The sequence below is a fragment of the Lethenteron reissneri genome, chromosome 12 (genome assembly GCF_015708825.2).
Source record: "Lethenteron reissneri isolate LAM-NWPU_2019-01 chromosome 12, ASM1570882v1, whole genome shotgun sequence".
NCBI lineage: Eukaryota > Metazoa > Chordata > Hyperoartia > Petromyzontiformes > Petromyzontidae > Lethenteron > Lethenteron reissneri.
The window spans coordinates 8650027-8670636 of record NC_083790.1 but is presented as its reverse complement, the minus strand read 5'-3'; the positions used below and the strand labels follow the sequence as shown (position 1 = coordinate 8670636).

General features: G+C 43.3%; 2 protein-coding genes across 5 annotated transcripts in view; one reads left to right on the top strand and one right to left on the bottom strand.

Moving 5' to 3' along the window:
* The first annotated feature begins 222 nt into the window (after nt 1–222).
* LOC133341860 (protein AMBP-like) lies at nt 223–15175 on the top strand. The gene is made up of 9 exons (XM_061550653.1): nt 223–454; nt 2666–2808; nt 4404–4474; nt 5991–6107; nt 9602–9703; nt 11140–11186; nt 11769–11832; nt 13037–13204; nt 14371–15175. The coding sequence occupies exons 1-9, from the start codon at nt 344–346 to the stop codon at nt 14541–14543; spliced, it is 996 nt and encodes a 331-aa protein (XP_061406637.1). The 5' UTR covers nt 223–343; the 3' UTR covers nt 14544–15175.
* Nucleotides 15176–16984: 1809 nt separating this feature from the next.
* Nucleotides 16985–20610, bottom strand: part of COL24A1 (collagen type XXIV alpha 1 chain) — a 159907-nt gene continuing 156281 nt past the window's right edge. For all 4 annotated transcript variants that reach the window (XM_061550648.1, XM_061550651.1, XM_061550649.1 and 1 more), the window contains one exon: nt 16985–19671. In XM_061550648.1, coding sequence (XP_061406632.1) covers nt 19528–19671 — 144 coding nt within the window. In that variant the 3' untranslated portion in view covers nt 16985–19527. The remainder of the gene's footprint in view (nt 19672–20610) is intronic.

Below are 20610 nucleotides of genomic sequence, written 5' to 3'. Positions count from 1 at the left end.
CAAAGCGCATTCGCGCAAACACATGGGAGAAAGAAAAAAAAACACACTGCGGAATGCCAAACCGCTGTATCAAACACAAGGCACAAAGAATTCCGTGCAATCTTTCACAAACATGCCCTGTGCACCGATTTATATATTTATGCTGACGGTGCTGCCGATAACGCGCGGGATGCTGGCGCAGCGTGGGTGGGTGGGTGGCTGGGTGGGTGGGTGACTTGTGAATGTGCCCACCGGACACACAATTGCGGGCGGTGGCACAGAGGGCAATCAAGCAGCAAGCAAGCGAGCCAGAGCGAAGCAAGAGAGCCAGAGAGCAAAGGGCTTGCAAAGCCACCAGGAAAACATGAAGCTCGTATTGTGCCTGCTGCTGGCGGTTGTGTTCTATGTGGACGCAGCGCCCACGGACCCCAGCGAAGATGAGATTCAAGTCCAGGAGAACTTTGACGTGACCAAGGTAACTTGGCTGGCTGGCCGGCCGACCTGCTGGCATACCGTGTTCATTTTTCGTCGAGTTATTTCGTTCCTAATTGTACATACCCGTTACGACTAACAATGACGAGAGTTGATTGTACTTGTGACCAGGTTGTGAAGCTTCGTCTGCTCGCTATTTTGCTTTAAGGTCAGACGCAACAGGAGGCGAAATACTCGGTTCACCGATTGCGGGGGTCATAGTTTAGGCCATGTGGTCGCCAACCTGCGGCTCTTTAAATAACTGCTTCGTGACATCGCCATTCACACCGCATTCTGTGCATGCTCTTCAAATATTGAGATATTTTCTTTATAGAGAACGACACATTTATATATTTACGTGACCTAACCCCCCCCCCCTCCAAAAACCATCAATTATGGATGATATTGGTCGAAAGCTTACGTGTTAAATTGAGATTTTTAGCGAAATCGAAAATAAGAAGCTCTTTTTGTTATGTTTGTTGCCGGCGCCTGGTTAAGGTGTTGAGTAAGCGACATACGCAATTCAGAATGTTTGGTTGATACACTACGAGTGAAAATAATGAATCTCCGGGGCATAATATTTTGGCGACCCAACTTCAGAAATGTTGGCTTATGGAATTTTCTAGTTACAGTATATGCATAGCGTTGACTACATTTGTATACAATTTTGGCTTCTTATTAGAGCCTAAAACATTAATTAAACTTGTAACTAAGTCACTTGGTCAAAATTGCCTATGTAATTAAATGTTTACAAGTGTGTTACTTTTGTTATTTGTAGTCAGTGCACCATATAAGCTTGCATTGGGTACTGACCATTTTACCTTGCACGAAAAATTTAATTTCAAGGCAAAACTTAATAATCTTCGTTTTGTTTAGAATGAAAAAAAGTTTTTAAAGCGTCAGATTGGAGAACCCATCTAATTGTTAATCAGCAGTTCAAAGTACCTCGTTCTGTGCTATAACATTGCAGTTAAGATGGAAGAAGGCCCGAGCTAAATACATAGCCCAACGGTTCGCATGACATATTGTACACGGTGCATCTAAATTGCTCGTGACTTTCATGGCAATGTTGAATTTGAGCTCAAATACATTTTAATCACGAGTGTCAAAAATAGTGGGTAACTTACAGCTATATTCAGACCGAAACCCGCATTTAGAGTGCTGACTGTAGCATTATATATATTTTACAAACTAAGACGTGGGTACAACTCTCTCCGGCAACAAAAGTACAATACATATTTCATGTATACTAGCACTGCCCTTAGGTTGACTCGGCCTAAAGTGTGTAGCTGCTATAATATGGTCTGCTAAATCAGCTTGAAGAGAGAGCACGAGAAAGGCAGCAATGATCATGGTTGATGGCCTCACCACTCCCAAGCATCCTTTACCAATGACAGCCACAACGCCGATTATCACGGTTGGCTACATACGGCGCGAAAGAAGTTCAACATACATACGATATTTTGATTTAAAGCTTTCGTGACTGCAGGGATTCATCTTCCTGGTTCTTTCGGTAAAGTCACGTAGAAGGGAAGTAATAAAATAATAAAAATAAAACATAATAAAATTAATTTTATTATAAAAATAAAACAAGAAGATACATACGATAATAGGCGCTCGCAAACAACACTCGTCCAAAGCAGTTGAATGAAATGCAAGCGAGGGTGAGGCTGCCTGTGTTTGTGGCGACATGTGCCTGCTGCGCATGTGTGTGTGTGTGCTCACCTGGGCAGTCCGGAGCAAAGGCGGTGCCGTCTATGATTGGGCATCTGTTAAAAAGAGCTTCATAGCTCATCAGATTTCTCCAGTGTAACGAAAGATTCTGAGTTTGAAGCTTTCGTGACTGCAAGGATTCATATTCTTAGGTTTTTTCGGTAAAGTCACGTAGGTAAAATGTTTTTTTACCTACGTGACTTTACCGAAAAAACCTAAGAATATAAATTTTACCTACGTGACTTTACCAAAAAAACCTAAGATTATGAAAGATTCTGATTCTGCCAGTCATCCACGGAAATTAACCCGGGTGTGTGCCATGACCTCGACCTCCTTGCCAGTAGCGAGAGAAAGTTCCACACGTCCACGACGTGATGGACTCAAGGTGCACCTAGCCTGGCACAAGCGTTGTGGTGACATCACTTACCACTCATTGGCGAATGGCGGCTGTTTGTTGCTGTTCTTTGTTGTTGTTTACCTGCGTGCGGATGCTTGCGCGCAGTTCCTAGGGAAATGGTACGTGGTGTCCATAGCCGGCAACTGCCAGTACCTGCCCGGTCACGTGCAGAAGCACCGGGGCGGCTCCTTTGAGATCATGGCCGGGGAGGAGGAGGATACGTTCACCGTCACCTCCACCAAGGCCAGGTAACGTACCCCGGCAACCCACCGCTGCTACCCGTGGTAGCTGCAGGGGCTAACGGGAAGGGGCCAAACTCCCCCCCCACCCCCCCAGCTTTGCCCCAGCTTCTCTCGAAATTCTCAGCCCAAAATTCAGCGCTTGGGCCAAAATGTATGATGCACAACATCGGATCACTCTGTCCCGTGTTTAATACTTGTCTGTATAGCATAACTGGCTTTTTAACAAGGTCACAGTGCAGGGTTTTGGTCCATAGTGCCCCATAACGCGGTTTCACAAAGCTAAAGTCTGCGTGCGACGGGAAGTCCATATGCCTGAAAAATGGATTTTATTTTGCAATGGAGTCGACTTCAACCCGACGATCGATTCCAAATATTGGAATTGAAATTAGACAATTGGGTTTTATTAGTTGAAACATCACTAATTTATTAACATTAACAGTCATTAGGGCAACATTACTGTCTGCCTGCACGACAATATGTAGTTTAAGGAGAAATTGCATTCACGGTTTGCCTTGTGTAGAATGTGTCACCTGTTTTTTTTATTGCTAATTAAAGCAACCGGTTTACCTGCCAATATATCCACCAGGGGTGTTCCTACTGTAAACACACCTACCCTATCACGCCTAATCGATGACTGAAATGCGAGCACAGCGTCAAAACTCTACCAATGATGTGGACCCTCGCTAGACCAGTTCTGTTAGGCAGCTGTCGATGTCAAAACTCGGCTGATGAAGCCGCCGCCGGCTTTGGCGCTCCTGTGACTGAAAACCTCCCAGTCGACGAGTTGCATGAAACGAGAAAATACCACCGTTTCATTTTCATCTGCAACCACTGTCCGCCACAACAACGTGCATTGTACGTCCTTGTTTGGGGAAGTGACGTTGGCTAGAGGTCGTACGTTCGCAGAGGTTCACGGTTCGAAATTGGCGGCCGTCCTGTAAATTACTGCGGGTCTATTAACTACATAATATGCGCACAGTCTGCTTGGCAGTGGACGTTGCAGATCCAGTAATGTCATTCGCAAGAGTAGGCGGGCATTACGTGCCGGCGTTATGGTTCAAGTTTGAACAAATTACTCAATTGGAATATACAAAGCAATAATCGCCTTCCCTACTGCAAAACACTTGGCAAGAGCGCCCTGAAAAATATCCATGAGACTCAGTGAGGCTTTCTTGGACAAACGAGCATAATAAAACAATTATATGATTTATATTCTTGGTTCTTTCGGTAAAGTCACGTAGAAGGGAAATAATAAAATAATACAAATATAAAACAATAACAATTTTTTTTCAAATTTTCTTGCTGTGGATTTCACACCTGATGATGATTGCTTGTGTTGCAGTCGAAACGTCGTGAGAATTGTTGTTTTATATTTATATTATTTTATTATTTCCCTTCTACGTGACTTTACCGAAAGAACCAAGAATATGAATCGCTGCAGTCACGAAAGTTTTAAATCAAAATTATATGATTTGTTACATCACAGGGCTGCCAGAGATGGTGATGGTTTGGGGAGGCCTTCATCCAGCAGTGGATCGATTGTGGCTGATGAGTTATAGTATTCCTGGAATGAACACGTGTCTTCCCTGTTGTTTGAACAGAGAAGGGGAGTGCCACCAAAGGACGTCCACGTTGAACATGGTCGCCAACGGGAGGTTTTTCACAATTATGGGTGCGTTTGCCCACACATCTCATGATCTGTCACATGAGTCTTGAACGTAGTGATCGGAGTGCTGGCGCAGTGGTTTGCATACTGCATTATGAACCTGTATCTATGTACAGTAAAACCTTGGATTGCGAGCATAATTCGTTCTGGAAACGTGTTTGTAATCCAAAGCACTCGTATATCAAAGCACTTGTATATCAGTTGTGATCACGTGACGCTCGGCAGACAAAGCGTATACACGTGCCAATCGTATTGCAAGACCTCGCTCGTTTATCAAATTATTATTTATTAAAAACATTTGCTCGTCTTGCAAAACACTCGCAGACCAAGTTACTCGCAATCCAAGGTTTTATTGTATATTGAACTTATTTTGTACCGTACGTAGCCAATCGTGCTAAACTAAACACAAAAAGCAGTTCTAAAGAAATTAGTTTTAAATTTAGAACCTGGTAACCTGAGTTTAATTCCTGGCAACGGCTAAAATTAGTGGCAAGTGATATTTCAACTAAATAAGAAAAATGCGTGTGAAATTTGATGAAATGCAAATTCTAAAGTGAAATGTCAAAGTATAATTTAAACTGTTTCTTTATTGTGCAATGGTGACTGATATTACCGGCAACTTCAGTGAGATTCCTGACCACGACTAACATCGTGGCTCGTGAACTGGACATGGGCCACCCCACCATTCACCAACCTGCACTAAACCAGCATGCATTGAGTTGTACGCCTTTTGGCGTCATCTGGTCCAACACCAATGGAGACTAGGCTGTCTCGGGTGTGGACCAATCAACTTCAAGGACAGTGCATATCATTATCATCATCAGAGTTGTTTCTTTTTGTTTGCATTTTGACTGCTTGTGTTGTGGTTATTGCAAACATGATGCCTTGTATAAAGGTGTCAGTTTTTGTACCAGTTTAAAGGGTTAAAACCTACTATTATTAAACCAGCATGGTTACATATAAATAGTCAAACAGCCCCACACAACCAGCATGGCATTGGAGCTCTTCCTCCAGCGGTGGATTTACTAAGGGGTATAGGGGTTAAGTTATAAAATGAGGGTTATTTTGACAGCATTACATCAAGGTGATATTTTTTTACAACACAGATGTTAGTAAAATATATTGTTAATACAGTACCGTGTACATACTTAGTGGGAAAAACTAAAGTTAAACTACGTAAGAACAATAAATGCCACGTCAAATCTAAATGCACAATATTATGGTGCCATTCTTTGGAGCAGACAAAATTATTCCCATTGGTGGAAGTCGGTGATATTGGGCGTGAATCTGCCCACACTGCCGATTCGGAGGCGACATCACCGATAACCACCAAGCCTCCACATTGGCTATTGAATGACTCAATAACCTCCAAATGCACACAAACATATTCCGTTGCAAATTTCACCTTGCCATACACGAGAAGAAATAATTCCGAATGAAACGGTTGTTATTTTCTGCTTTCGTGGTTTCTCTATTAACCCCTTATGCACTCTGACCATCGTCATTGCTTTTTTTATTGCAGCATGGAAGAAGCCGATCCACATGAACATGATCGTGGTGCGCACAAACTACAATGAGTACGCCGTGATGTACGCCTACAAGGAATCCGACAAATCTGTCAAGGTCCTGCGCTTGATGTGTGGGTGATCACAGCGACTGACACGTTACACCTGCACATGCATCATTTAACAGTGCAACAATAATAATAGGGGGGTTCCCCTCGGGGTGAGCATCTACATCATTAGATGTAGATGCATCTTCTTGGTTCTTTCGGTAAAGTCACGTGACTTTACCGAAAGAACCAAGAAGATGAATCCCTGCAGTCACGAAAGCTTTAAATAGAAATTTAGATGTAGATGTTCACCCCGAGCAATCGTTACTTTGATAGTGCATTGTCTTTGAGCTGTACGCCTTTTGGCGTCCTCTGGTCGAGCACCAATTGGGTCGAGGCTCAAAAGAAAGCTGTCCACTGGTGTGGACCAATCAGTTTCAAGGACAATGCCAATATATTATCAGTGTGTTTTTTGTTTGCATTTTGACTGCAAGTATTGCGGTTAATGCAGACATGAATCCTTGTTAAAAGGTTTCAGTTTTGTTGCCAGAAAAAAGGGGAAAACCCTCCCTATTATTATTATTATATTTTGGTACTTGCAAAGGAGGTCTAATGAAGTGCAACAATAGATTGCACTGATTAGGCACCTTTCACGATGTCTCAAGTGTGCCATGCTATGAAAAGGACAAAGATAATACAGAAACGGGTGACAAAATAAGGACCAGAGAAGAACAAAATTTATTAGAAAAAATATTTTTATTTGAAAAAAGTGTTTTAATCGGGAATTAAATATATCAACATTGTGGGACAACCTGGTCTCCGCAGGTACGGGATTCCACAACTTGGGGCCACCACAGTAAATTTTTCAATCGCCACAAAACGTAATCAAAATCGAGGCATTCATATAAGGGCACCACTAGCAGATCTTGAGGACCTTATAGGTGAATATGATTGAATTAGCACTTGAATATGACGTGGAGCTAGCCCACTTAAGACTTTATATACGAGCAACATGATCTTAAATTGCACTCGTCTAGAGACAAGGAGTCACTGGAACTTTGCAGCAACAGGAGAGATGTGTTCTCGCAGCAAAACAACGCTTGTGCACTGCTGGATGAAGGCCTCTCCAGGGCGTGTGAGTTGTGGGGGGTTATTTAACCACACGTTGTGCTGGTAGGTGTGGGTTAGTGAAGGCAGGGAGCATAGATGTGGAAGGAGCGAAGTTCGTACCGTACATTATTTTAGCAAACAATTTTGCTCACTGCCCTCTGTTGCCCACCAGGTAGCCCCATAGCATTGATGGTGCATGGTGGTCGCCTGTCAAAGCAATAGCCAGGCTAAAATCTGCTTAGCTTCTGAGATCTAATGGCATCAGGTGGATTCTGGGTGATTTTTGGTGGTGGGAAATTGAAAACATATTTGTACATTTCCTGAGGTCACACTCAGCCAAAATGTTTGCAAATTTGTTGTAAGAATGATAGGTGCTATTCAACAGGTGCAATGTTTAACTCTGTCCCCAAGATAACGTAAAAACCTTTGTGCTCATTAAGGGTGGTGCGTACGACTAATGTACTATACGTCATGTGAATTACTCGGTAATTGCATGTGTGCCAAAGGTTCAATAGCTGAAAGGCCATCAGAAAAAGAAAACGTTTAAATTAGTAATTATACAGTATATCTTTAATAGCCAGAATATTCAACATTTTCATTCTCAGATTTGAGTCAAGGAAGGATTTTTTTGTCATTCATGGCAAGAGAAACATAAAGGCAGAGACGTCTTGCAGTAAAGTTTTCATGTTTAGCCAGTTAATTCTACTCCTAAACAATTACTCATTTACATGTGCCAAGGTTAATTTTAAAAACATCGTTTGTTTGAGATACAAACATTTATTACATTATTGGTGATTGATGAACAAATAAAACATTACATCATATTATATTATATACCAGAACTACATTATAACCAATATAGCTGAGACGTATACATTGTAATGAAAGTTATATATATATACAGTCAATTGCCAATATTTATTAAGTGTTGCTTGTGTTGTTTCGTTATGCCTTTTGTTATTTAAACTGTTAGTTTACATATATACTGTATTGCTGTGTGATCCAGCTCCCTGTAAAAAAAAAACCTCCATAAATCTGGGTCACATGGCGCTCACCTGCTTTAAATATGAATAAATTATTGACGAACAAAAACCCCATTAAAAAACATAGAAAACACAAAAAACCCATAAACCTAGGTCACATGGCTCTCACCTGCTTTGAATACCAATGAATTATTGACGAACAAAGAGACAGCAATTTGCTTACATCTTTTCATCACAGCTTCAGTCACGTAATGCGCCTTGATTTTAAAATTGTCGATCAAAGTTTGATCTTTAACAGCCGGGATGAATTATGACAAGGCACATAAAAAATAAATCAACTACTCGGTGGCTTGCACATTAAGGCAGGTCCAGAAGTTCATCCAAGTCTCAACGATTGCTGCTAGTGCACGGGGGGGGGGGGGGGGGGGGGGGCAAAGTTTTATCTTAAAACCTAGCATATTTGATAGCCAGATCTGTGCACTACCATGTCAAGTTTACAGCCAGAGCAGAGTTCATCAGTACGGGACTGCAAGGGTTGCTTATCCAGGTAAAGCAAGGTTGATTTGAAAGGTTTGTTTAGTCGGTCAAGGAACGGTCATTCACCTGCTCTGTTGGGGATCTCTAACCCGCGTCAGCTAAACAAATCTGAACTATGGAATTGTTCACCACCACCACCACCACACGTCAAATCAGTTCATGACCAATCCTTAAGTGTGATTTTGTGTGGACAGCACATACCATAAGAATGAATAATGCCTGCTGAACAGGACTGACGACAGAGTGACAGCCGAAGGAGGGGACGCACCTGAGAGAATGGCAACTGTGGAGAATGAGCAATGAGCTGAGATGTTGTGCAGGAGTGAGGATGAATTCTGACGTCGCAAGACTGCGAGGGATGGCAGATGGTGTTGTGAGGCCTCCATCCAGCAGTAGATAGACAATGGCTGTTGGTTATCTTGATGGCACCAAGATTCCACAGGTGAATAGCATCTTGGATGGCTTTGCTTTCAGTAAAGGTAAATGTTCTGTTGTAGTTATGTGTGCGAGGTTGTCAAAGTGTGTCTGTGAGAAGATTAAATGCCCTGTAGTTCATCCGGTGAATGTGTAATGATTGAGGCAACATCTATAATAATACAAATAATTTCAACTTGTAACGCACCGCGCAGTATTTTTGCTCGTTCTCGAGGAGAGAGAGAGAACGACCCGGAGGCACAAAGAACCACAGACAAGCAGGAAGGTAGCCACACGGTGAGCCGGTCCCAACAATTGCCCAATTGTTTATGCAACCAGCAAAAGAACGGGAGAGGTGACCAGTCGTTTTGGAAATAGAAGGTTACATGGCTGGGGGAAAATCATGGACTCTTTTTGTTTTATGCTGTACCTATGTAGCAGCAGACGAGAGGAGGAAGGTCTTAAGTCTGGACATAAAGACAGTAGGGAATGACGATGATGATTAATGTGCATGTTCATGTGTGTCTCTTGTCATAGCCAGGACCCAGGAAATCAGAGACGACCTCATGGATGAATTCCGAAGCCTCTGCCTGGAGCTAGGCCTGACTGATGAGCAGATCTTCGTGCTCGCTAATGATGGTGAGAATTTGAGTTGGTACTAAGAACCGTACTATCAATGGGACATGCAACCCAAGACAACAAACAGCTCCTGCCCTGTAGAATCACACCGAGGCGGTGTGTCTTATCGGGCCTGTCCAATATGGATTTTAATCTTTGTTCTTGAGAACATGACAATTCAAAATCCACAGTCAGGCACCATTTTACAGTGCACCGATGTCACTAGTACATGCACAAAGTTGTAGGCGTTTTCTTATTTTTCCATTTGCTATCACAGGTCAATATCCAAATCACTCACCCACCCACTCGATTGCCTTGTTATCAAGTTCAGTAATATACGTGCAGTATATGGTTCTGTGCTATAAAGAAGGACCATTGCCCGAAACATCGCCTGTTACACATTTTTATTTTTAAGGCAGTATATAATTGATGACTGTGTTGAGTTAGTGCACGGCTGCTCCAAAACACATTCCTGCGGGGGGGAGCTGGTAGGAACGTTGGGTTGCTCGGTCAATGGCCAGGGTCAACGGCGGCGTGGTGTATTCCGCAAATATGGCCGACTGTGAGGGCGGGCACAAGCCGGCGTGAGTAGGTTAAACGTTGAGTTTTATAAGGGCACCACGGGGTGACCAGCCCCTCCCCACCCAGCCCCACCCCTCCCACCCCCACCCAGCCCCACTCTCCCCACCCAGCCCCTCCCCACCCTCCCCTCCCTCCCCACCCACCCCCACCCAGCCCCTCCCCACCCAGCCCCACCCTCCCCTCCCCACCCAGCCCCACCCTCCCCTCCCCACCCAGCCCCTCCCCACCCTCCCGACACAGCCCCTCCCCACCCTCCTATCTCCACCAGGCCCACCCCTCCCACCCCCCACCCAGCTCCACCCTCCCCACCCAGCCCCTCCCCGCCCTCCCCACCCAGCCCCTCCCCACCCTCCCCTCCCCACCCAGCCCCTCCCTCCCTACCCAGCCCCTCCCTGCACGACGGACACAATAATCCCCTGTGGGCTGGTGTAACCAGGAGGTTCCTACCAGTATAATGTGTTTAGTTGTAGAAGTGATGTCGCCGGACGTCGCGACGGTGTCATATTGACAACCTCGAATGTAACTTTGAAGCCTTTTTTCCTCATTGACACAGCTTCAAAGTCATGTCAGCACAGACCACACGGTGTATGCAAGATGAGAGCCGTGTGTGTGTGTTACGTTTGGTCTTCCTTCAATGATATATAACCAACACCGGCAATTAATGGTGCCGTCATTGTCCTGGATAATTGCACCACAGAATGAGTTGTGTTCTTTGTTACAGCTCATTTGCACCAAGCATGGCTTAATCTTTCACGTACGGGTAACGTGGACACAAAGAGAAAACACTGTAGACGCTCTACATATTTTTTGCAGCAACGGCAGCGTGTTGGGCGGTATATGCGATCAGATTGAGATGTGGAATCTTTTCTTCTCAGAGGAATGCGTTGCCGGTGAAGATGGACTGGGTCTCGTACCACATCGGGTGCGTTATCATCATCACCATCAGCCATGGTCAATCCACTGCTGGATGGAGGCCTCCGCAGTGTTATTATAACACAAAGAAAACAAGGGAAATTAGCTGGATCGCTCGTCCTAATGGAACCTGAGATTTTTAAGGGATTTGACTGCACAAACAGTGCTTGAGAAATTATGAAAACTCAATGGACATACATGTTATGCACCAACACCCACGCATACGTATTCTAACACACATGATAATTGCATTTGTACATAGGATTACATTATTATTTATAATTTAAAATGCATTTTCAGAAGTATTTCAATGCCAATCTTGTCCAAACATTATACGGATCTGGATAGCGGTGTGGATGACTTGTGTGATGAATTTCAAAGGGATTGATTGAGCGGTTTTGTAGTTCTGTAAAAGTGTCAAGTATTTCTTCGACGGACAGAAGAACAGAATGTCATATATATGTCCTGAAATATCCTTGTAAGTGGCCTCTCCTATCAGCTCCTTGAACAAAGGTTTCATAACTATTTGTTTTGTAGTAACAGCTAATCAGATTATTTGAATGCTTGAGCTGCTTCTACATATTTTTCACAGCGAGTGCCCCGTGCCATTATGGAAGCGGAGGAAGAAGGCTCTGGATTTCAACCTGAAAACAAAGGTGAATTAAGGCCCAGAAGAAAAAAATATCCCACCTAACTCTTCAAAAAAAATCTACATTTTATGCTGCAAATAAAAATAGTAATAATATACTCATAAACACACTGAGCTACATCTGCTGGTAACAGTGAAGACAAAATTTCACGTTAAACACGATAGCCAGTAAACATGGACACGTTGGGTTAACTCTGCACGTTTACTGGGTATATTCCTGCAAGGAATGCGCTGTCCCAAAGTCAATTACACAAAGCATCGGCAAGTTCTTCTTGGTTCTTTCGGTAAAGTCAGGTAGAAGGGAAGTAATAAAATAATAAAAATAAAACATAATAAAATAATTCTCACGACGTTTCGGCCACAACGCCAGCAGCCGTCCTCAGGTGAAAACCAGGTCTGTCGAGGCGACAGCGTCTGAATGAAACAGCACCATGCTTGGAGCATATATTTAAGCTGGGTTGGAAGGGGGGGAAAGAGCGCCTTGACGAAAGAATTTGCATATCAAGAGGAATTTATCATATTTATGGGAAATGCAGATATGTGATTAGTACTACAAAAAATTCATCGGCAAGTTGTTGCCTTGTAACAGCAAATGGCTTCTCAAGTCAGTATCATAACCATTTATTTGTGGCGACAAAGTGACTCGTTGCAGTTTCACCACCGCGATGCTGGCGGTCTCTGACTTTATAAAAAAATCGCCAGTGTTGAGGAGATCACAGATTAAAAAAAACTGAACACTGTTGAAAGTTTATGCAGGGTGTACAGGAGATGACAGTAGAGCAGTGGATTCTGGGATATATCCGTGGTATACTCTGGTTTCCTCTCACGTGCCACTCATTTATGGAACTGGATGAAGATCAAACATGTTTACATTGGCTCGAGTGAAAATGGGTCAGAGGCCTTCAAAACAGTGGAGATTATTTTGAATGTGGGATGTTGGAACTCCTATGGGGTATCCAGGTCATAGGTCAAGCCATGTTTACACACTTATCCCAATACAGGAGCCCACTGAAACACGGTCTTAAGGTTGAATGAGGCTTTCTTGCAGCAAGAGGGTATCAACTTACACATCACGTTGGCGTCATTACTGACACCTTTCAGTACGCCATTGCACTGACCAGTTAAATAAATCAGATTGCAGTGACCGGTTAAGAAAAACTGAACTTAGCAACCGGTCAAGTCGTTGACACGAAGCACGCCTGCTCCCGCAGAGCTCTGCCTACTGCCTTCTGATTCCGGCCCGTGCTTTGGAATGTTCAACAAGTTCTACTACAACAAGACGTCCATGAACTGCGAGTCTTTCGTCTATGGAGGCTGCCTGGGGAACAAGAACAGGTTCGCCACGGAGAACGAGTGCTTCAGCACCTGCCGCACCGAAGGTACAAACCCAGTGGGATACACCACTAATGGCTTGGCACTGATGGTGGCCAGCATTGAGACACGTTCAGCACACCATCACGTATAGCATAAAGGACCGTATGCTGCATGCCGTGATATCGTGGTGGGTTGTAAGTAGTCGGTGTGTTTAAGACCAGGCTAAAATGTGCATTTTCACTTTTGTTTAGTTAACATTTTATCGGTGCCATCCGCGTTTCCATATGAGCTTTTTTAGAGAATATGGCGTGTTACAAATCCTGGAACGGTTAAATATTGTAATAGACAAGGCTCTACGTAGCCATTAAGACATTGCACTCAAATGATACATCAGCATATGGGACTTCCTCACCAATGTTTGATGCAAGTGGATCATGTCTCCAGGTTGAGGAGGCAACGTGTGCAGGTGAATTCATTGAAACACTGCAGAGTGTGCTCGCAGTGGCTTCAGCATCATCATCAGTGCTTTCTCCACCAGACCAACGCATATGGCCCACGCAGCTTCCCGGAAGAGCTGGTCTCGTGGAAGCCCAGAACTGGTGCATTATCTCCACACATTACCTCTGTGTTCTAACCATCAATTAGTCCACCTGAAAATTTGTTTAAAGCAAATAACACCACTTCATCAAATGTTTGAAATAAAAAATTGACACGTTTTTATTCGCTTTGAAAATCACTATATTTTGCCACTGGTAAAGGAGGTCTCATAGTGTAAGTGGGTATTACTCCCATTCAACCCACACTAATCCCATCGCCGAAACAACGAAATACAAGTTTGTGTGTGTGTAAATCCTGTCCGAATGCAACGACGACGGCGTGCGTAAGCAGCTGCGGCAGTGGTAGCGGTGAGCGCAACGAACCCGGCGGCGAGACCGAGTTCGAGTCCCGCTCACGGCCACCAACACCGATAATCAGAACTGGTCCTGGGCCCTCCTCTCCCCTAGGTCGACTCAGCCTCAATCGAGTACCTGGCATGGTGCGTAAAAACATCGCCACCGGGGGGAGAGACAAAAGCGTCCTGGGCGTGGTGCTGACCACCCACCCCCTCGTGTGCCGTGCCGGCCTTCATAGCTGCTCGCTAACAGCACTTGCCCCAGCAGTCTGTAAAGGCTACACGATGAACCCCCCCCCACCTCTCTTCTCCACCCCGATCTCTGTGATTCGTACGCAGCTGCGTGCAGGCTGCCCATGGAAGTGGGGCTCTGCAAGGCCAAGAAGCCGGCATGGGCCTTCGACTCCACCAAGGGCGCCTGCTTCGCCTTCAACTACGGCGGGTGCAAGGGCAATGCCAACCGCTTCGGGTCTCGGGAGGAGTGCGAGAAACACTGCGGCATATCGCAGTGACTTTTCCAATGACGGTGGCGGTTGGTTGTGTGGTGGTGATGACGATGATGATGGAGCTGCCCAATAAAGTAATTCCAAAATAATTTGGCTGGAGGAAGGAGGTTTTGTGACCGATTGCAAGGAGGCAGGCAACTGGAGGAGCCACAAAGCCATGCACGGGACATCTTTCCATTTCGATTTAAAGCTTTCGTGACTGCAGGGATTCATCTTCTTGGTTCTTTCGGTAAAGTCACGTAGAATGGAAATAATAAAATAAAAAAAATACAACTAAATAAAATAATTCTCACATTATTATGTTTTATTTTTTATTATTTTATTATTTCCATTCTACGTGACTTTACCGAAAGAACCAAGAACATCTTTACATTGTTTTGTGTGTTCCTCTCATGGCCACCAACATTACTATCAGCATCATCATAAGTATTGTGGCATGAGACAAAGTGTTAATTTGGAACTCTTCCAGAGCAGTGTGTTTTAAGTGTGGCACGTGTCTCTCTCGTCAACAGCTGATGTAAGAGAGACCGTTACTTGGAGCTTGAGTTCTGCAGATTCTTAGCCCTAGTCTAACATACCCTCAAATGCAATCAAGTCTAGGCTGTTTGAATGAAAATAAACTTTGTTTTTAATCAAAAGGATTTGGTTGTGAAGCACACACACATGCACCAACACAAACTATTCTCACATGCACTGGACTATTGTGGGACGCGCTGTTATGGAGCACCTACAATGACCAGCATTGCACTTGTTGGAGTAGAATAGTAAGCACAACAGTACCGGTCGTCATTGCTTCATGGCAATGGTGTTGACGCAGCAATCACCACTCATTTAATTCCGAGTCAACCTTGGAGAGCGCCAGAGCGAGGCATATGACCCGCCCCTATTGGACATCTGTGAAAAAGAGCTTCATGGCTCATCGGATTCCCCCCAGTCTAAACGATTCTGAAATCCCAAGGTTAGATACAGAACCTAATTCTAGATTTGAAGCTTTCGTGACTGCAAGGATTCATACTCTTAGGTGTTTTCGGTAGTCATATAGGTAGAAATAAATAATAGAAATAAGAATAGAAATAAAATAATTATTTTATTTCTATTAAAATAATAGAAATAATAATTATTTTTCTTCTTGGTTCTTTCGGTAAAGTCTATTTAAGCTGGACGCTCCAAGCCCAGGACGTGTCATTCAGACTCTGTCTTATCGACAGACCTGTTCTTCACCTGAGGACGGCTGCTTGCGTTGTGGCCGAAACGTCGTGAGAATAATTTTTATTATGTTTTATTTTTATTATTTTTTCCATTCTACGTGACTTTACCGAAAGAACCAAGAAGATGAATCCCTGCAGTCACGAAAGCTTTAAATCGAAATAATTCTTTTATTTCTATTCTTATTTCTATTATTTATTTTTACCTACGTGACTTTACCGAAAAAACCCAAGAGTATACAGAACCTAGATGACTTGCAGCGCATTGAGATATGACCACAGTACATCAACAACGATACATCCACTGCTGGATGAAGGACTCCCGAAGCCATTGCCATCTGCTGCGGTCCTCTGGTGGCGCGTCGTGGTTGACACTCCCAGTCTCAAGCGTGTTCCATTCCTTTGCCTGTCACTCCATAATTAGTCTTGACCAGCTCCTCACCCAGCCCACTTTCCTTAACGGTGCGATTTCGCAGATCGGCGTACGTTCTCAAACACACGTCCTCGTCTTCCCGTCTCTCGAGCCAGTTCAAGCATGTTACTGCCGGATCCATATACGGAAAGCACACAATACTTTGGGGCAATCCTGTAGGCACGGCCGTATTTGAATGAGGGTTATATTGGTAGGAACCACCTGGTTCCACCAGCCCACAGGGGATTATTGTGTCCGTCCGTCGTGCATACAAAAATGGGAGGGGTGGGGCTGGGTGGAGAGGGGAGGGTGGGGAGGGGCTGGGTGGGGAGGGGCTGAGTGGGGCTGGGAGGGGTGGAGCTGGGTGGGGATGGGCTTGGTGGGGAGGGGCTGGTCACCCAGTGGTGCCCTTATAAACTCAACGTTTAACCTACTCACGCCGGCTTGTGCCCGCACTCACAGTCGGGCATATTTGCGGAATACACCACGCCGCCGTTGACCCTGGCCATTGACCGAGCAACCCAACGTTCCTACCAGCTCCCTCCGCAGGAATGTGTTACCAACATACAGGGAAGGGTAGGGTCCTTAAGAGTCAATGTTAAATAAATGGAAATCGTGACTTTATAACAATTCACACGTGGAGGTAAGTGTTCAGCTGGGGGGGCTCAACCCCCTAAAGACCCCATGACCCTATGGAGAAGTTTATCGAGTATTTAAATAGGATCAAGTACACAGTATTTGTGGAGTGCTCAAGCTAGTATCGAGGGAGTTAGTGTAACTCTTGATACCCTTAAGAATGCACAAACCAACAGTGAAACGATTACTCCGTTGAGTTTACTTAAAAAAAACTCCCACGTGGCAGTGAAACAACAGCAAGGAGAGATTATGAAAATAGATCGAGGTATATGCTGTGTTGATGGGTCATTTAGCAAAATAAAACAGTACCAAAAAAGTGAATGACTTAAAATAACAAACTTTATATATATAAAAAATTACCTGTTGTACCTTGTACTTGCGCATCCACACACATTCCACTTTAATAGCATCATAACTAAGATTTTTTTTTTAATAAACTTTTTTTTCAAGTCAAAACATTTACACACAACGTACAAATGTTGGTGTTGGATATAAAAAAAACAATTTTGTAAAAACAGGCAAAATGTACAGGTTTTGACATTTCGAGCCAGTTTGCTTGACATGAAATGGCGACTTTAAATAATATTAAATAATTTCCTGGAAAAAAATTCTATTTTGTACAACGTAATCTGTCAATAAAAATGTATGTACAATATATATGTGATAAAGTTAGTTTTTCTACACAATATTGAACACTTGCCTACTTCGAATGCTTTTTATAAACAAGACGTAGCATGGAATTGACATTATACTTAACACTACAGCTCTGCTGAAGTTCATATAATTATATTTCACGATTTAAGTTTTACAAATGGTACAATTAAAACTGTCAAACATTGTGATCACAAGTCCAATATGTGGCTGACAATATGTATTTTTTTAAGTAGGCCTTCGAGTGAATTTAAACACGTAGGGAATTTAAATCAATTATATGGACGTGCATATGCTGCGTAATACACCTGTATGCATATTGAACTTATGTAGCCAACTGTGCTAATTAGGGTGTTTTAAAGAAATTAGTTTTCAATCTAGATTTAAAAGTACACCTGCCGTGGCGATTCGCAAACGGTAGCCTATGCACTCTGCAGTTCTTGACAACCTCAAGCAAAGGATAGTTTAGGCTAATGAGATACGTTAAGAGTAGAATAAGGATATCTTTGTCGCAGGCTCTTGTGTCAATAACTCATCATCACGATTGCACTAAGTGGGGTCTACAGATATGTCTGATGCCATCCTCGACGTCTTAACCACTCACAATGGAAGCTCCGCTTCTGCATTGAGACGCTCCCCTGCGTGGAGTCAATTGATTTTGAAAAGTATGAATTTTACAGGTCATGAGAAAAAAAAAGAAAGTTTGAAATATGGTACTGTTCTGCATTTCTAAAATGTTTATAATGTTTATTATTATTTTATTATTTCCCTTCTACGTGACTTTACCGAAAGAACCAGAGCAGTTCTCAACATAGTGACATCACATTGCACAGAGGTGCTGTGATTTTAAAGTTTTCCATTCATGTATACGGTCCTTAAGAGTTGTCTTTTTTACGAAGCTTGTCGACATGAAGGCCTACCTAATCATCTGACTAGTTGTGTACGAGACATTTCAAACTGAGCAAATGAAAAGCGTACACAAGACAAAGTGAAAGACCAGCAATGTGTAAGGTGTAGGCCCCCCGTGCTTGGAATTGTGAACATCTCCACATCTTTCCGTGGGCAGGAAACTCGCCATGTACAAACAAAGCGCCCTGTGTGCATGGCTTGAAAGTGAGCATATTGCGGCTTTTTTTTTTAACACCCTACAACTCGGATCCCACCCTAAAGTGACAACTACGATGCCTGTCCCACTACTCCAGGGTGCCACAAACCAATCAGCAGCAACTTACCAGCAACGAAGCCGAGTCGCGATGGTGAGAAACTGTGTGATTTGGCCGTAAGGGTTTTGGAGGATGGGGTGAATTTTTGTGTATTTTTTTGTTCCTTTGTTTTATTTTTTAAAATTATTTTGAAGTTAAAAACGAATAAGTTTTGTCATTTATATGAGGTAGTAAACTTAAACACAAAAAACACACCAGCACCAATTTGAATTATCACAATGGTTTTTTTGTAAAATACATAATAAAAAAATGTCACTGTGCACAAAAGCGTAATTAAATGTAGCAACAGACATCAAACTGCTGTGTTTTGTGAGCACCGAAGGTATTAACACTTTAGCATTCCCAGATATGTTTGCAATATGTGTTGGAGCACAGCACCAAATCACGTTATTTAGTATCGTCAGTTATTGCACATCTGGAAACGATCAGACTCTCGATCCAACAGCTTGCATCCACAAGTGCCGCTGTGGCCGAGCGTACTATTAAATAATTATTTACAAACGCCTTCACGATTGCAGCGAGGATGAGTCGAATGAGCGCGAATCGGCCCGTAAAAAAAAAAGAATCCTTTTTCGCGACCAACCCCAAGCCTCGTTTCTTGCATATTTCAGCAGCTCCTCTCTCACAGCTGCGGTCAACGCCAAGATATGAACGCGTAACAGTCGGTAGAGAGAAACTTTTCTGCGTAATTTTTGGCAAATTGCGTGCTACTGTGGTGGGTGTGAATTCCACATATTCTTATATAAAAATAGAATAAAAAGTTGGATTTAATCTTTCAAAATGCTAGTCCTTTTGTAAAACCATGTAATCCTTCATTTCATACTTGCTAATAAAAAATATAATAAGAATTTGCATAAGTATCTTCAAAGGAAGCAGACGGGTCCCACTTCAAGATGGTACTGGGAGTCGGGCTTCTGGTGAGTAAAATGGACGTCTACAATTGGCAAGTGGTTGACATCCTGAGTGGTAAACAGAAACTCGGTCTTGTGCCACTTCCCATCGTCCATCTGCGAGGAACAGACACACAAACGAGTGAGCAGTGGGTCAAACGAGCGGTTAAACCCAGGGCAAATTCCATGGACACGTCATATACGGTAGAAATGTCAACAGAACGACCATCATTCAATACTTTGGCGATACTACTTTAATCTTTGGAAATAATATTTGCGAGTTGCTGCCATTGCTTATGTGCCATCTTCGTGAAGCCATATTCGTGAGCCATTACATTCATTTCATGATCGAAAAATATTATTCTTACATATTCAATTCAATGCATGTATCATGGGCTTAAAAGTCACTATTGATATATTGAGTCATCATTACACCTCGAATGTTTATTAAATCGCAGACACATCGCTATGTATTTGTATGGCCCAGCTTTAATTTGTGACAGTAATAATCACAGTCACAATGAGCAATAGCTCATTTGAAAGACATTGTTCAAATTCGAAATGGGTCTACGGTACACATCCCCCGCAACTGTTTATAATAAGCAACAAAACTATTTTTGGAAAAAAACGCACGAGGCAAATATTTGGAACGCTTTACCACCATCATCATTCTGAGCCTGTGCTTCTAAACCACCGGCCAACGATCGCGATCCCTGCAATTTAATCGGAGCAAATAAATTCATCTTGTGCAGGCTATCAATCAATCGATCGATGGTGTTTGGTTCTCAACTCTAAACACACAGACGGATCGAAAACCACCGGCCAACGATCGCAATCCCTGCAATTTAATCAGAGCAAATAAATTGCATCTTGTGTCGGATATGTATGCACGTATGTTGAACTTCTTTCACACCGGACATAGCCAACCGTGCTAATCGGAGGTTGCGAAATCGACCAATCGATCGACCGTGCTTGATCCTCCACCCTGAAACGCACAAGACGGATCGAAAAGCCCCTTTGAGACAGGCGTCGCCGTCCACTCAAGCGACCCAACGA

Bases quoted from the DNA above. Each gene is read 5' to 3' on its own strand.
- LOC133341860 (XM_061550653.1), top strand. From the start codon at position 344: ATGAAGCTCGTATTGTGCCTGCTGCTGGCGGTTGTGTTCTATGTGGAC. The intron at 2,809-4,403 runs GTAACGTACCCC...TTGTTTGAACAG, and splicing joins GTCACCTCCACCAAGGCCAG to AGAAGGGGAGTGCCACCAAA. The intron at 11,833-13,036 runs GTGAATTAAGGC...CTGCTCCCGCAG, and splicing joins ATTTCAACCTGAAAACAAAG to AGCTCTGCCTACTGCCTTCT.